The sequence below is a fragment of the Vipera ursinii genome (assembly GCF_947247035.1).
Source record: "Vipera ursinii genome assembly, chromosome: 6".
Classification (NCBI taxonomy): Eukaryota; Metazoa; Chordata; class Lepidosauria; order Squamata; family Viperidae; genus Vipera; species Vipera ursinii.
Window position 1 is genome coordinate 20,332,647 of NC_139515.1, and position 17,100 is coordinate 20,349,746.

At 39.9% G+C, this 17,100-nt stretch overlaps 1 protein-coding gene across 1 annotated transcript in view; it reads left to right on the forward strand.

The window, feature by feature from the left end:
• Nucleotides 1-17,100, forward strand: part of GRM8 (glutamate metabotropic receptor 8) — a gene marked incomplete at both ends in the record, with an annotated part of 534,899 nt that overhangs the window by 281,100 nt on the left and 236,699 nt on the right. The window contains 3 exons of the mRNA XM_083366022.1: nucleotides 253-388; nucleotides 1,666-1,820; nucleotides 4,740-4,877. Of these exons, the coding sequence (XP_083222148.1) occupies nucleotides 253-388; nucleotides 1,666-1,820; nucleotides 4,740-4,877 (429 nt within the window). The remainder of the gene's footprint in view (nucleotides 1-252; nucleotides 389-1,665; nucleotides 1,821-4,739; nucleotides 4,878-17,100) is intronic.

Below are 17,100 nucleotides of genomic sequence, written 5' to 3' on the forward strand. Positions count from 1 at the left end.
TAATAATTCATACTGTTGAGCACTGTACAATAAAGAATTACATTAGATAGAATAGAAATTATATGCAATGAACTTAACAAAAAACCCTGAAGCATTATGCATTAGTATTGCAGTTGCAAAATTACATGTTAAACTGTTTTTGACTTGGTAGTCTTCTCTTAAGCCAGATTTCTATTTTCACTGTAAACTGGACATAATGATTATTAAAAAAACACTATATTTTACACCCTTTCTTTATCCTCTGTTCTCCAGGTGGTGTCTGCATTGCTCAGTCATTAAAAATCCCCCGTGAGCCAAGACCAGGGGAATTTGAAAAGATTATCAAGCGCTTGATGGAGACTCCAAATGCTCGTGCTGTGATTATGTTTGCAAATGAAGATGATATAAGGTATGGGCCTTTGGGCTAGAATAGGAAACATTCAAAGTCATGGTTTTATTTATACATGTTATTCAGAGTGGATTTCAGTTTTGTAGCTCGTCCCAATTTTCTGGCAATCCTTAAACGCAGGGGGGAAAAAAACCACTGGGTTTTCACAGAATGTTCCTGCTCCAGTGGGACCCAGTAAAAATAGGGAAGTTAACATGGTAAATACCATAGTAAATACCTAGTGGAAAAGGAGAAAAACTTGGCTCAATTTTCTTTGGCAGTCTGAGTTCTTGCCATTCCCATAGAATCCATCTCATACTCTTCCCTTGACTGCAAAGGTGAGTGACAATGGAAGGTACAAATGAAATGAAAGCATTCAAAAGCAAGCAAAATGACAAGTCCACATCTTCCCCCACCCCCTTCCTTCTTTTCTCCCCTCTGATCTTTTTAAATAACAGTATATCAGGGGACAAATTTAGGTGCATATGAAAGAATTGTGTCTTTCATAGTTATCCAATATTTACTCAAAAAAAGTCTTGAATTAAGCTTTACTTCAACTCAAGACTTCTTCAAGCCTTGTCCATTTTGACAAATATTTTGACAAATTTTGCTATTTTACTTGCTCCTTGGATATTCTTCCAACATCCTATCTAGCTGATACCTATGGGTTTCCCTGGAAGTCACTCAGCCATGTTCTAACAGGTCTGAGATTGCTTAGCTTCAGAAGCCTAGCCAAAGTTCACTGTGTGCTGCTCCCTGAATTTAAGAAAACAAATTAACCAGAAAATTCAGGTAGCAAAAAGTAAAAGCAAGGAAGGAAGCTCTCTTCCCTCTAATATTCTCTTCTTCCACAAACATTAATAATAACCCTCCAGTACTTGACAACAAATAAAGCAGAAAGAGAAGGTCCTGGTTTGGAACTGTTAGGGAAGGCAGGCAGACAAAACGTGAGAAAAAACAGTCAGCCTTTCTTTATTCTTTTATTTCTGTTGCTTCATTGCCATGATACTTCTTATGTATCTCATTATGTAGGCTTTACATTGGATTTTTTTTTCCTGAATGAGCTGCTGCGAGTTGCTTTGATTGTTGCAACATAGAAATATGATAATATAAATAAATGTTGTAAATAAATAAATATTACAGAATTTGTTCTATACTCCTTTTTTAGAAAGAAAACCAATATGGTCCTTTAAAAATGTTTGATGAATTGATAAAAAACCCACTAGTTTTATGACTATTAAGGAGAAACCTTTCTAAAAGTTGGCTTGAAATAACTGTTTTTAAATCATTGATTACAGGAGAATTCTGGAGGCTGCTAAGAAATTGAATCAAAGTGGACATTTTCTTTGGATAGGCTCAGACAGTTGGGGTTCTAAAATTTCACCTGTTTATCAGCAAGAGGAAATTGCAGAAGGGGCTGTCACCATTTTGCCCAAAAGAGCTTCCATTGATGGTAAGACTGCATATATGAGACTTTAATGGGATGAGCACCCGGCATACATTTATGTAATTCTGGTACATCACACATTCATGAAACTATTTTATGGTTTTCTGATGATGACAGCAAATAGGTTTAAATGGTATTTTCGTTCTATCTTCTTTAGGTGCATTATTGTTTGCTTCCCATAATCATAATTGCAAAGTAAAACAGTTTTCAAGGCCACTCAGTGAAGCAGTAGCTTTACAGGTAATCCTTGCTTACCAACAATCATTTGGACTGAAAATTCCTCTGCTAAGTGACAAGGTTGTAAGGTGCAACATCACATGATTTATGACTGTGACTATGACTAGCCAAATCCCATGCAGTCATAGAGATCTGTGATCATGTGATTACCATTTGCATCCTCCTGACAGCTTCCACATTGACTTTGTGTGCTGGGAGCCAGCAGTAAAAGTTGCAAATGGTGATCATATCACGGCAGGGATACCCTGACAGTCTATAAGAACTATAAAAACAATAATAACAAGAAGAAGAAGAAGAAGAAGAAGAAGAAGAAGAAGAAGAAGAAGAAGAAGAAGAAGAAGAAGAAGAAGAAGAAGAAGAAGAAGAAGAAGAAGAAGAAGTAGTAGTTGGAAGGGACCTTGGAGGTCATCTAGTCCAACCCCCTACTCAGGCAGGAAACCCTATACCATTTCAGGCAAATGGTTGGCCAGTCTCTTCTTAAAAACTTCCAGTGTTGGAGCATTCACCACTTCTGGAGGCAGCTTGTTCCACTGGTTAATTGTTCTAACTGTCAGGAAGTTTCTCCTTAGTTCTAGATTGCTTCTCTCCTTGACTAGTTTCCATCCATTGCTTCCTATCCTGTTTTCAGGTGCTTTGGAGAATAGCTTGACTCCCTCTTCTTTGTGGCAGCCCCTGAGATATCATGTCACCCCTCACCCTTCTCTTCATTAAACTACACATACCCAATTCCAGCAACCGTTCCCTATATGTTTTAGCCTCCAGTCCCCAAATCACCTTTGTTGCTCTTCTCTGTATGCTTTCTAGAGTCTCGACATCTTTTTTACATCATGGTGACCAAAACTGGATGCAGTATTCCAGGTGTGGCCTTACCAAGGCATTGTAAAGTGGTATTAGTACTTCACTTGATCTTGATTCTATCCCTCTGTTAATGCAGCCTAGCACTGTGTTGGCTTTTTTGGCAGCTGCAGCACACTGCTGGCTCATATTTAAGTGATTGTCCACTAGGACTCCGAGATCTCTCTCACAGTTACTACTATTGAGCAAGGTACCACCTATACTATACCTGTGCATTTGATTTTTCCTGCCTAAATGTAGAACCTTACTTTTTTTACAATTGAATTTCATTTTGTTAGATAGTGCCCAGTGTTCGAGTCTGTCCAGATCCTCCTGTATCTTAAGCCTGTCTTCTGGAGTATTGGCTATTCCTGCCAGCTTGGTGTCATCTGCAAATTTGATGAGTTCCCCATCTATCCCCTCTTCCAAATCGTTGATAAAGATGTTGAAGAGCACTGGGCCCAGAACAGAGCCCTGGGGCACCCCACTACACACTTCCTTCCATGTAGATGCAGTTCCATTGAGCACCACACGCTGAGTATGGCCTGTCAGCCAGCTACGAATCCATCTGGTGGTGATGCTATCTAACCCACATTTTTCTATCTTATCAAGTAGTAGGTTGCGATCTACTTTATCAAATGCCTTACTGAAGTCCAAGTAAATTATATCTACAGCATTCCTCTGGTCCACTACTTTTGTCACTTGGTCAAAGAATGCATAAGGTTTGTCTGGCATGATCTGTTTTTGACAAACCCATGTTGGCTTTCAGTGATAACTTTGGTGAAAATAAATTCTATGTTCAATAGTTCTGGTTAATGTTTAAATTAATTTCCTAAATACTAAATTAGAAGTATGATTTGCAGAAAACCTACCATCTAATTAAATACATAATACCTTTCATTCATTAATATCAGCCAACTGTCTTTATATCTGGAAGGTACATGTCCTGCCCATTGTCAGTTCAATTTTTTTCTCTGTTGCCAATATATAATAGGTCACTGGAGCAATATTTAGAAGCATATTTACAGCTAATTGGATCTGAGAGCTATAAGTTTATGGGTAATTGACATAATAAATGTAGATGAAAGGTTCCAGATTCAGTTTGTTTAAGAAGGATCTGTAATTTAATGTCTTTGGGGAGTAAGCAGGTACCACTCAGAGTTGATAATACTGTGTAACATGAAAACTGTAACTTGTTGTCTGTATACCTGAGATAACTGTTTTTCAGAATTTCAGCTTCATAAAGTAATGAGCAATCATGTCCTTTTCTAAAGCATAGGTGTGATTTCTAAGACTTCTTAAATTTAATATGAGGCAATAGCAAAGCAAGATAAAGGTGAAATGGAGGAGTATGAAGACTGCCTTTTGCAAAAATACTGAGACAGGGAACTCATAAAAATACCTTAATCCCTGAATTGCTGAATTAATTTATTACAGTTATGATGATGTTCAGTCATTTCATAAATATACACATAGAAAATCAAATACATGGTAGGCTTTTAAAAGAATTCTCCCACTTGGTCTCAGTTTATATCTGGAACACGAAGTGGAAGTAGTAGAAGTAAACTACTTTATGACTGAGCAAGGATATTTTTTCCCCAGAAATCTATTCAAGCAATTATAAGCATTATTTTTTTAGGATGCTGCCCAAACTCTGCAATGTATTAATGTAATCGTAATAAATATAGGGTTTAAATTGCTCTAGCATTGAGTGGGTAATACTATAAGATATTACAAATCACTAGTAGGGAACTTTATAAACAGAAAGAGCCATATCATATAAGGCCAAAGACCTTATCACGTTCAGCATACTGTTCTGATCTTCATGTATGTATATCTGTATTTTCAATTCAGGTTTTGATAGATATTTTAGAAGTCGAACCCTAGCAAATAACAGAAGGAATGTATGGTTTGCAGAATTTTGGGAAGAAAATTTTGGATGCAAGCTGGGTTCTCATGGAAAGAGGAATAGCAACATAAAGAAATGTACAGGTAACTGTTTGAGTATGCACTTTGTTCAAGTTATTTTCTTTTTGGTGGGCTTTGTTAATCTGGGAGTCAATAGCCTGACTTTGTCTTGTCTCAAGAGTTAAGGTGTGGCTAAACTGGGAAAAAAAAGAGAATTGCAAATGATACCCATGCTGTTTTCAAGAAAAGTGCAAAGTCTTGAGCATTACCTGAAGGAAACTTTAACTTTTAAAACTTACTCTTTTTGAATTTTGTTCTGATAAAAGTTCATTAACTCTCAATTCTCACAGCCTGAATCAAGTAGGCTTTTGGATATTTGTTAAGAGTTTATGTTGATCCATGGTTAATTAGATTGATGAAATGAATTTATAACTGCTGAAAGCCCTTTGGTGATGACTTATTATAATTATTTCCACCAACAATATTGTATGTATTTAATATCTGATATATGGCTAAAAGGCTCTCTCCTAATTTATTGCTTGAAGTTAGCCATATTGTTTTCATGGGCCATATAGAGTGTGTTAATGGGGAGTGACTATGATTTCCATGCATATTTCACATACTCTTTTGCAGTGATCAAAAAGCAGTAAGGGAAAAGGCATATTATTTTCATTTAGTTTGCTGCTGTTAGAATTAAAAGAAACAACAGTGAATTATACTTTTTTATTATATTTAAGTTTCATTGTATTTAATAGGGATACTGGGTTTACCTAGGGCTCCAGTCTTTAAGATATTTTTCATCTGTCCACTGATTTTGTTTGTTATATATAGGTTTATTCATGTAATCAGTGAAATTGCTGTGAAAGAACATGGATAATCCATAATCCATAGTCCTAATAATTTGCAGTATTTTGTAGCAATTCCTTAGTAATTAAGATACTTGTAGGCTAAAGATACAAGTTAAAAGATCAGTACAGGGCTAAATACATAATATGTCCTCACTCATTATTAATGAAAGGTGTGTGTGTACATATACATACGTATCATCTCAAGGTGTACCCTACATATAGGTTCATTTCCTTGCAGCTAATTAATATACTATATGACAGACTTTTACATTATATTAAGCATAGTAAATGGGAACAAAATTGGTTGATGTATAAGTAAGCCTTATTCCATTAAAATTATGGTCACATTTTCAAACTAATAGTGGTCCTATAGATTTATTTTATACTACTGTTTAAATGTTAGGGTATAGAAATGCTCTCCTGAAAATTTTACCTAAAATGTTAATTAAGATTACTACCTCTTGCAAGCCTTTTTCTTACAAGAAGAGCAGCTTATATTTCTTAATGCTTTGCATTTTATTTCAACTGTTCAGCAAAACTAATCAGCCTTTAAATGCTTATAATCACTGACAGCAGTGTTAAAAATAGAGATGGGAGAAGAGATTTCATGAGCCATCTACAACAAGTTCAAATTTGGCTAATTTGCACAGGTCATGAACAAGCCATAATATTTGTTTCTATGGAAGACATTTATGGTACTTTATAATGAACCTAAAAATGTATTTGAAGGTTAGAAACCTTTTGGTTGCAATATTTAAATAGTTTCTATTTTATCCTGGGATATTAATTATAAGGTTTAATAAGAAATATTTACTGCCACTTTTAAATATACTGGAGCAATTTTATAGAATTTAACTTACATCATTAGTTAGGATTATATTGTTACTCTTTATATATTGGAATTCACAAAAATAAGAGCCATTTGGCTTAGGAATTAAGCACTGGATTTGGAGCAGGCAAAGCTCTAGTCCTGTTTGGGCACAGAAGTTAAATAGGAGACTTTGGGCCAGTCATTTACTCACAACAAAGAATGTGTTTCTGAAAATGTTGCTTTGTTTTTGCAGTTGCCAGCAGTCAAGACTAACCAAAAGATAAAGTCAAAATACAATTAAATTAATTTTAATTTAATTTAAGGGCCATTCAAAGCTGTCAAGCTGGTGTAATGGGAGTGGGCTTTTCAGAAAATGATGGACAGTCCCTGAACCCCTTTATATGGCACTGATTATCATTATATGATTGCCCTTATAGAGTTAAAGGTATTGGTTAACACAATGTATTAAAGCTAACACAATGCTGGGTTGCATAAGCAAGGGCATGGAATCAAAATCACGTGACATATTAGTACCACTTTATAAAGCCTTGGTAAGGAATCTTAATGTTAATCTCCCCCATCACATGGGTTCAATAGCATGTATCAGCACAGCGCAGATTCTGACATAATGTGAGAAATAATTTGAGGGTGATTCATCTTGATAAAAACAAATATTCTGGGAGGATGAATAGCATGCTCTACAACTTATTTGAATGGCCTGTGCATAGACTGTTCATGCATTCAAAGGGTGGCTTCAGAAAAGACATTAGTGCAAGCAAAGTACCCCTCCTCAAAACAATGAGGTAGCTGCAGTTTCTAGAATAGTGGCATGGTTGTACATGGGCTTTCCTAGTTGTTTCCACATATGGGTAAATGCATAATTTGCTTCACTTCAAGCTTTTGCCCAAATATTGTCTATGCATGGAACTGAGAAAGCCAGGACAGGTCTTCTGCTGTACAACTCTGACTTGAAATGTTTTACACAGTCCTACTAATGTGGTATGTATGTTTTCTCTTTAACTACCCAGCTTTCATTACATCAGTTTGGGGACTGCATTTGTTTTCTTTCCTTGATTCATATTTTGTCATTAGCTCAGAACATTATGAAGCTATGTACATAAATCCAGTGGAAGCACAAAATCCCATATTATTTGATGTAGCATTAAATCAACCTGCCTCTTCTCAAAGTAAACTATATGGGTGAATAACATTTACCCTTGCCTTTTATATGATAGATCATGTCTAATGTAGGAATGGTAAAATAAGATGTATATACGTTTACTGCTGATAGTTTTGTTCAATTTCCATGTGTTCAGTTTTTGTTTTTAAAAAAATAAGTTTGACAGTTCTATGGAGCAAATAGGCAGATTTGTGTTATGAGATCATTAGAAAGAAGACTTAAGGACAGCCAGGAGTTGTCTGTTTCTAAGAGTCTCCATCTCTATATTTCAGAATTGATTTCTTAGACAAAGAACATTGTTGTGTACTGTGCTCTTGTGATATACCACGTGGGTTGCTGGAGCAGCTAACGGCTCTCCAGCAACCCAGACTAACTGTCTCCTGTCCTGCAATTGGCTAGCCCCAGGCGGCAAGGGTTGGTTCAAACCTATTGGCTGCCACCTAGGGGCTAGACTATATATTGTGGCTGGTTGCAGCCCTTGCTTCAGTACAGTTCCAGCAAGAAATAAAAGTATGAGTTATCCTGTACTCAGCCTCGTGTCATCATTCCTGCACCAAGAACCCACTATTTAACAGTGGCGACGAAGGTGGGATCCTGCTTCGCTGATTAAGAGCTGAAGTCCACGAGGGGAAGGCAGCACACGCCGGAGGGAAGAGGCATTTCCCCCCCCCTCAAGGCTGGCTAGCAAGCTACACTAGCAGCCTCGTGCTCAGTGGATGCATTCCCTGAGCCTTGAAGCAGGATTCAAAGATCGCAGGAACCAGATAGAAGAATGCCAAAGGTCGGCAAATTAAGAGAATTCGCCGTGAAACACCCGGAGGAATGGCCGTCTTATCTTTCGCAAGTAGAAAACTATCTCAGAGCCAATTAGATCATGGAAGAAGGACTGAATGCCGCAATGCTGCTTTGCGTGTGCGGCCCAGCAACCTTTGATTTGGCTGAGAATCTTTTCGTGTCGACACCAATCGAAGCTGTCTCCTACACAGATCTAAAAAAGAAGCTAACTGGGCACTTTCAGCCCAAGATGTCTGAGATGGCTTGGCGATTCAAATTCAACCAAAGAGTGCAGCTACCTGGGGAGACAGCTTCGAAGTTCATTGCGGGCCTAAGACAGGCCGCACACCTATGCAAGTTCTCAAATTTAGAAGAATGTCTAAGAGACCGGCTCGTCTGTGGCCTACGAGAAAGAACGCTTCAACAGAGACTATTTGCTAGACCCAATTTAATGTTTTCTGAAGCACAGGACGAGGTGATGGCCGACGAAGCCACCGGGGGTGCAGTGCAGACAGTTCAGCCCACCAAACCTTCAAAAGTCGAAGAATCAGTCCATCTTGAGGTCGCCAAATGCACCAGAGAATTGTCAGAGGAAAAAGAACCTGAAATCAACCGACTGAAAAAGCAACCCAACGCGCAACACCGCAACAGCCACCAGCGAGATACCGGTTACAAGGCAGTTCTCTTACTGAGATGTAAAGGGTGCGGCGGCAACCATCTTCACGCCAATTGCAGATTTTGTTCAGCCACGTGTAGAGCTTGCGGAAGAACAAGCCACATCATGGTGGTTTGCAGATCCCACCAGAGAGACTGGCCACCCAAACACCAGTCAGAAGAACAAACTAGGAGAGGTACTGGGGCCCAGGGTCCAGTTAGTGTGGGATTCTTCAGAAGCCGTAGAAGCATATGCTGCACCGGGGCTTGATGCCCTCTCAAACCCAAACTTAAGCTCTTAGTAGAGCCACAAGGAGTTCCATGTAAGATGGAATTGGACTCCGGCTCTGCAGTCTCAATCATTTCACAAGACACATTTAATTTCGTGTGTAGGCACAGTAACAATAAGGCCAAACTAAGACCCTCAGATATCATTTTAATGGATTTCCAAAATGCTCATGTTAAAGTTAAGGGAGAAGCCACTTTTTTGGTAACATTTAAAGGGTTTTTGGGGCACCTGGATGTAATAGTAGTAGGGGGGCAGAGAACAAGTCTCATTGGACTCGATTGGTTTGATGCCTTAGGTATTCAGATTACTGGCATAAACCTGACACAAACTGCAGACCTCATGTCAGTGTGTGAAGAATACACAGATGTTTTTGATTCAACCCATGGGAGATACACAGGCTCGCCTATCTCTTTTAAGTTAGATCCCAACATTGTCCCAAACAGGGTTAAACCTTGCAGGGTCCCCTTTGCTTTAAAACATACAATTGATTCTGAAATTGATAAGCTTGTAGAACAGGGCGTGTTACAGCCTGTTGATGGGGGGGGGAGTGGGAAACTCCTATTGTTACTCTGCTTAAAGCCAATGGGGAAATTCAAATTTGTGCTGACTATAAATGCACATTAAATAAGGCCCTAAAGCAACATACTTACCTGGTCCCAGTGGTCAATCATATTTTAGCTTCCTTGCAAGGGTGGACTATTTTTGCTAAACTTGATTTAGCACATTTCTATCAGCAATTGCTTGTTGATTAAACAACAAGCTCAAACGTGGCTCAAACGATCGTGACTCACAGAGGGGCATTCAAGGTTAAATGCTTACAGTTTGGAGTCAGCGTTGCACTGGGTATTTTCCAAGGGATTATGGAATGTACACTTAAGGGTATTCAGTGCGTCTGCCCTTATTTTGATGATGTTCTTATTGCAAGGGAATCCCCAGAAGTGTTGGTCAGTAAGCTCAGGGCTGTTTTGCAGAGGCTTTGGGAAGCAGGTCTCAAATTAAAAAAGAACAATTGTAATATTGGGGTTTCATCAACAGAATTCTTGGGTTTCCTCATTGATGTTAATGGCATTCACCCCGCTGATTCTAAAGTGAAGGCCATTAAAATGGCTCCTAGACCCAAATCAAAAGGAGAGCTTCAAGCATTTTTGGGTCTCCTAAATTTTTATCACACATTCCTACCTCATAAGGCAGCAATAGCAGAGCCCCTCTACAGGTTACTAGACAAAAAAGCTCCTTGGAAATGGACTAACTTACACAAAAAAAGTTTCCAGGACCTGAAAGCAATACTGTCAGAAAAGTCCACTGTAACTCATTACATAGAGTCTAAACCTGTATGTCTTGCATGTGATGCATCTCCCTATGGGGTGGGGCAGTCTTAAGCCACATATAAAAAAAATGGGAAACAGGTTCCTATAGCATTTTACTCAAGGACCTTGTCCTCTGCTGAGCACAACTATGCTCAGATTGACAAAGAAGCCCTGGCCATCATTGCTGGAATAAAAAAAAAAATCCATGACTACTTATATGGCAGGCATTTCACGGTATACACTGACCACAAACCTCTTTTGGGACTTTTCACAACAGATGAACAACCCCCCCACATACTATCTCCAAGAATGCTGAGATGGTCTATTTTCCTATCTGCATACAATTTTTCCCCTCCATGCAGGGGACATTGCTGCTGAAACTGCCACAGATAAAATACTTAGTAGAGTGTTGTCATGGGTATACCTGGGCTGGTTGGATAAAAGTCCAGGCTCAGAAGTTCAGAGCTATTTTGTTAGGAGACATGAGTTATCTGCCCATAAAGGGTGCATTTTATGGGGAAACAGAGTCATAATTCCCACTTCCCTAAGAGACAGGGTTTTACAATCACTACATGAAGGCCATCCAGGTATTGTCAGAATGAAAGCTTTAGCTAGAAGCTACCTCTGGTGGCCTGGCTGTGATAAGGACATTTAGGCTCGAGTTCATGGTTGTTATACATGCCAGCAATCTAGGCCTGAAATGCCATAGGCTCCAGTTCACAGGTGGGAGGAAACGCATACTCCCTGGTTCACATAGACTACACTGGGCCTTTTCAGGGACAGCTCTTCCTTATAGTAGTGGATAGCCACTCAAAATGGCTGGAAGTAATTCTAGTTCCTAACATGACTACTGCTAGGACCATCCAGGTGCAGAGAAAACTCTTTGCAACACATGGGTTGCCTGATATCTTAGTTTCTGACAATGGGGCCCAATTCACTGTTGCTGAATTTCAGGCTTTCTGTAGAGCTAGTCTCATCAGACATGCAATGTCTGCACCTTTTCATCTATCTTCTAATGGTCAAGCCGAACGCATGGTGAGGACAATGAAGGAGCCACTCAAGCACATTGTCACAGGTGACTGGCATCACAGATTGGCAGATTTTTTAGTCTGCTAGCATTCTGTGCCCTGCATGGCCACAGGTAAAAGTCCTGCAGAACTATGTTGGGGGAGGCGTTTGATTACTAAACTGGACAGGTTGCATCCAGACAGAGTGACAGCAGAAGCCTCTTGACCAAAACCCCCAAGGGGGGCTGTACATGGGCGATTGGGTTTGGGCCAGCAACTATGGTCAGGGGAATTTGTGGGTTCCTGGTCAAATCAACAAGGCATCTGGACCCCTATCTTATGAAGTGGAGTTGGAGGGAGGGCGAGTTGTCAGAAGACACATTGATCAGCTCAGGAAAAGGTTTCCAGAATGGCCACTAAGCAAGGATTGCATCATAAGTCCCTCCCAAGGTCCTCAAACTTGCGGCCAAGCCAGCCCTCACATGCACTACCAGGACTTTTCCTTCTCAGCGGAGATGGAACCAGAGGGAGAACCAAGGAGCTCAGGAGTGCAACATGGACCCCCTGACAAAGCGAGCCAACCAAACTTCAGCATCCGCTGTGCCTACTCTGCTGAACAGACTGACTGTGGGGTGGGCCAACCTGGTGAGGCCAGCCAGAGTGTTTTGAATCATCTTGATTATTGAAAGATAACTAAAATTTTGTAAACATAAATTCATACATTTATGCCACTAAATATCTGATTGCATTCAGAACATGTTTTCCATCTTTACTGTTATCCTTACTGTGTATCATTTCCCTTTCTGAAACAGTTTTAGTGGTAGACAGTCACTGTTAAACAAATGGCTCAGTGGGTGGAAAGATGTACATACGGCTCTTCACTTTAATCTTTAGAAAACTCATGAAAATGACTATGCTGCATTTGACTAAGCTGTATCTTATTTATCTTCTAAGTAAGCAATGTAATGTGACCATTTGATGGGCAAATATACACACTGTATACACACATGCCGGGACTTTCGCTCAGACTTTTTGACCTTAACTTTGTCTAGAAAGACTGTATTCTAAGATTTATTTTATTTATTTTATTTTAATTCCATTTATATCCCGCCCTTCTCCGAAGACTCAGGGCGGCTTACAAGCTTAGCAGTAGCCTTCATTCTATGTGTATGCCTGCTTATTAGGGCTTTCACACACACCCCAAGCGGCATTATTACAAAGTCAGCTTAATTGCCCCCAACAATCTGGGTCCTCATTTTACCTACCTCAGAAGGATGGAAGGCTGAGTCAACCTTGAGCCTGGTGGGATGCGAACCTGCACTAATTGCAGGCAGCTGGTGTTACTTAAGGAGGCATTAGCCCACTGCTCCACCAAGGCTCCTTGCTCCTTGAAGCACAGGTTTAAAATTTCCTTCTATTTTGAAGGAAAATGCAGAAAAATAAAATGCTGCTGTTTTGCTTCTATTTGTATTCACAGAAAAGAATTTGAACATTATTGTCAGCAAATGGTCTCCTCCCTCCTTCCCATTTTCTCTCCCTCCCACTCTGCCTCTTTCCCCTAAACTTATGACTCATGTGCTAGTTCATATGTATTGACTGTTTATCTTCTCAATTTAAAAATAGTACACTTCCTGAGACAGAAGCAATGGTTCAAAGCCTATCAAACATACCTATGGGCTCACTTATAAAAAAACAGGAAATATTTTCCTCAGGAATGAATTTTTGAGTTTCCTGCTAAACCTCTATCTGTTGTTTGATTAAATAGGGGTTGCTTTACTCTGTCTACTAGGGATGCGGTGGCTCAGTGGGTTAGGATGCTGAGCTTGTTGATCAGATGGTCGGCAGTTTGGCGGGTCGAATCCTGAGTGCCGCATAACAGAGTGAGCACCTGTTACTCGTCCCAGCTTCTGCCAACCTAGCAGTTCAAAAGCACGTAAAAATGCAAGTATAAAAATAGGGACCACTATGGTGGGAAGGTGACAGCATTTCATGCACCTTTGGCGTCTAGTCATGCTGGCCACATGACCATGGAGACGTCCTCAGACAAGTGCTGGCTCTTTGGCTTTGAAACGGAGATGAGCACCGGCCCCTAGAGTAGGAAACGACTAGCACGCATGTGCGGGGGAACCTTTACCTTTTTACCTTTACTCTGTCTATTTTAATGTTATTTATTTTATTTTATTTTATTTTTCTTCCATTTATATCCCGCCCTTCTCCGAAGACTCAGGGCGGCTTACAAGCTTAGCAGTAGCCTTCATTCTATGTATATGCCTGCTTATTAGGGCTTTCACACACACACACACACACACCCAAGCGGCATTATTACAAAGTCAGCTTAATTGCCCCCAACAATCTGGGTCCTCATTTTACCTACCTCAGAAGGATGGAAGGCTGAGTCAACCTTGAGCCTGGTGGGACTCGAACCTGCACTAATTGCAGGAAGCTGGTGTTACTTAAGGAGGCATTAGCCCACTGCTATTTATACTGGCTAGTACTGTCCAGCATTTAGATAAAGGCTTTTCTAAAGGGATTCTACAGCTGAACTAAGCAGTGTGCAGGTGAGCAACACAAATCTTTGCAAGAGCTCTTGCTTTTCAGATTGTGCAGTCAATGATTGTTCATTGTTCAATAACAAGCCATAGATGTCAAGTTGAAGTGATGAGGTTTTCCTGTTGACATGTTAGTTGCCACATCCCAGATGGAGGTTTCTTGATACAGTGGGAGCAAATGAAAAGAGCATGCACTCCTATGACCCTATGTCTATAATATACCAAACTGGGTTGGGGAGAGGGTTAGTGTGACATGGGAAGAGCATAAAGGAACATTTATCTCAGTCAACTAATCCCTGTGGGAAGTTGATTTAGTTCTAAACAAATCAGGCAGTACACTACATAGTCAAACTAACTCCACCCACTCAGTCTTGTGGTATCTGGTGAAGAACAGGCTGTTGAACCCTTAAATTGCTGTCTGACATTTGTGTCAATGACTACAAAAGATTACACCCTGTGTTCTAATCCTTCAGTATTGTTCAGCACTACAGGCTTCAAATTTTCTCAAACCAACTCTGCTAATAATTGGGAAAAGAGGAATGAAAACCTAACCTTCTGCTTATTGCTTTCTGAAAACATATCTTAGAGATCATGGCAACAAATTCAATATTTTATGCTACCTCTTCTTTCACTGTTTCAGTTCACTAATGGTGAACTGGAAATTAGGATATACAATTGATTTGTTTCTGTATTGTAATTTGCTAGTGACACTATAGAAATATGAGCAATCAAACTCATACACTAGAAGAGGAAACCCATTATACTTACCCAAATATAATTCTAGCAGAAAGGATTTGTTTATTGGAAATATAAATGTCTCTCTCCCTCTTTCCATCTCTCTCCCTCCCTCCCTCCCTCCCTCCCTCCCTCCCTCCCTCCCCACATCTGTATATAATGTCTGACTGGAGATAGGTGATTTTTAAGTGCACTAGGATTTTTTTTAAAGTAATGTTATTAAAGTTTATACTTACTGTTATGTACTGAGCTTTTGGGGGTTTAATAACATGTGTTGCTGGAGAACTACCCGTTCTCCAGCAACCCAGACAGGACATCTCCAGTCCTGGCAGCAGTTAACTTGGCGGGAATAATGGGTTCAATCTGATTGGTTGTCATAGTATGTTGGACTATATATATTGTGCAACGTTACCCCAAAGCCCCAGTACAGTTCAGTCTTATTACAATAAAGCTATGATTCTTCTGTACTCATCTGCCTGGCGTCTTCCCTGCTCTTCAGAACCCACAACACAACACTTACAACAGTAAAAACTAAAAAAAATAGAAAGAGTAAAATTACCCAATACTCTTGGTTTATTATGTGTATGCCCCTTTTAATTATTTAAACATCAGCTTTTAATAAAGTGTATCATCTCTTTGTGTGTCATTCTTGTAAATCTATTTTCAACTCAGACTTGGTTTTGTCAGGGAAATCTGTTCCTCTGCAATAATATCTTTTAGACATAGGATACATAGGAGTTTATTATTATTAATCTATATTTCCAGTCTTTGAATATTTTGCACTATTCTGTAACTGTTAGTTAAAAGAACGATTTGTTCTTTTCCTTTAATTAGAATCTTTAGTTCCCTCTAATGTTGTTGTTAGCTGCGAAGTCGTGTCCGACCCATCGCGACCCTATGGACAACATTCCTCCAGGCCTTCCTGTCTTCTACCATCTTCTGGAGTCCATTTAAGCTCACACCTACTGCTTCAGTGACTCCATCCAGCCACCTCATTCTCTGTCGTCCCCTTCTTCTATTGCCCTCGATCTTTCCCAGCATTAGGCTCTTCTCCAGTGAGTCCTTCCTTCTCATTAGGTGGCCAAAGTATTTGAGTTTTAGCTTCAGGATCTGGCCTTCTAAAGAGCAGTTAGGATTGATCTCCTCTAGGACTGACCGGTTTGATCGCCTTGCAGTCCAAGGGACTCGCAGGAGTCTTCTCCAGCACCATAGTTCAAAGGCCTCAATTCTTTGGCGCTCAGCCTTTCTTATGGTCCAACTTTCACTGCCATACATTGCAACTGGGAAGACCATAGCCTTGACTATACGCACTTTTGTTGACAGGGTGATGTCTCTGCTTTTTAGTGTGCTGTCTAGATTTGCCATGGCTTTCCTCCCCAGGAGCAAGCGTCTTTTAATTTCTTGGCTACAGTCCCCATCTGCAGTGATCTTGGAGCCCAGGAAAATAAAATCTGTCACTACCTCCATTTCTTCCCCATCTATTTGCCAAGAATTGAGAGGGCCAGATGCCATGATCTTGGTTTTCTTAATGTTAAGTTTCAACCCAAGTTTTTCACTCTCCTTCTTCACCCGCAACAAGAGGCTCTTTAGTTCTTCTTCACTTTCTGCCATTAGAGTGGTATCATCTGCGTATCTTAGGTTGTTGATATTTCTTCCGGCAATCTTAATTCCAACTTTTGATTCATCTAGCCCTGCCTTTCTCATGATGTGCTCTGCATATAAGTTAAATAGGCAGGGCAACAGTATACAGCCTTGCCGGACTCCTTTCCCAATTTTGAACCAATCAGTGGTTCCGTGTCCAGTTCTCACTGTTGCTTCTTGACTCGCATATAGGTTTCTCAAGAGACAAATAAGATGGTCTGGTACTCCCATCTCTTTAAGAACTTGCCACAGTTTGTTATGATCCACACAATCAAAGGCTTTAGCATAGTCAATGAAGCAGAAGTAGATGTTTTTCTGGAACTCCCTAGCTTTTTCCATGATCCAGCGTATGTTGGCAATTTGATCTCTAGTTCCTCTGCCTCTTCGAAATCCTGCCTGTACTTCTGGTAGTTCTCGATCCACATACTGCTGAAGTCTAGCTTGTAGGATTTTAAGCATGACTTTACTAGCATGAGAAATGAGTGCAATGGTGCGATAGTTTGAACATTCTT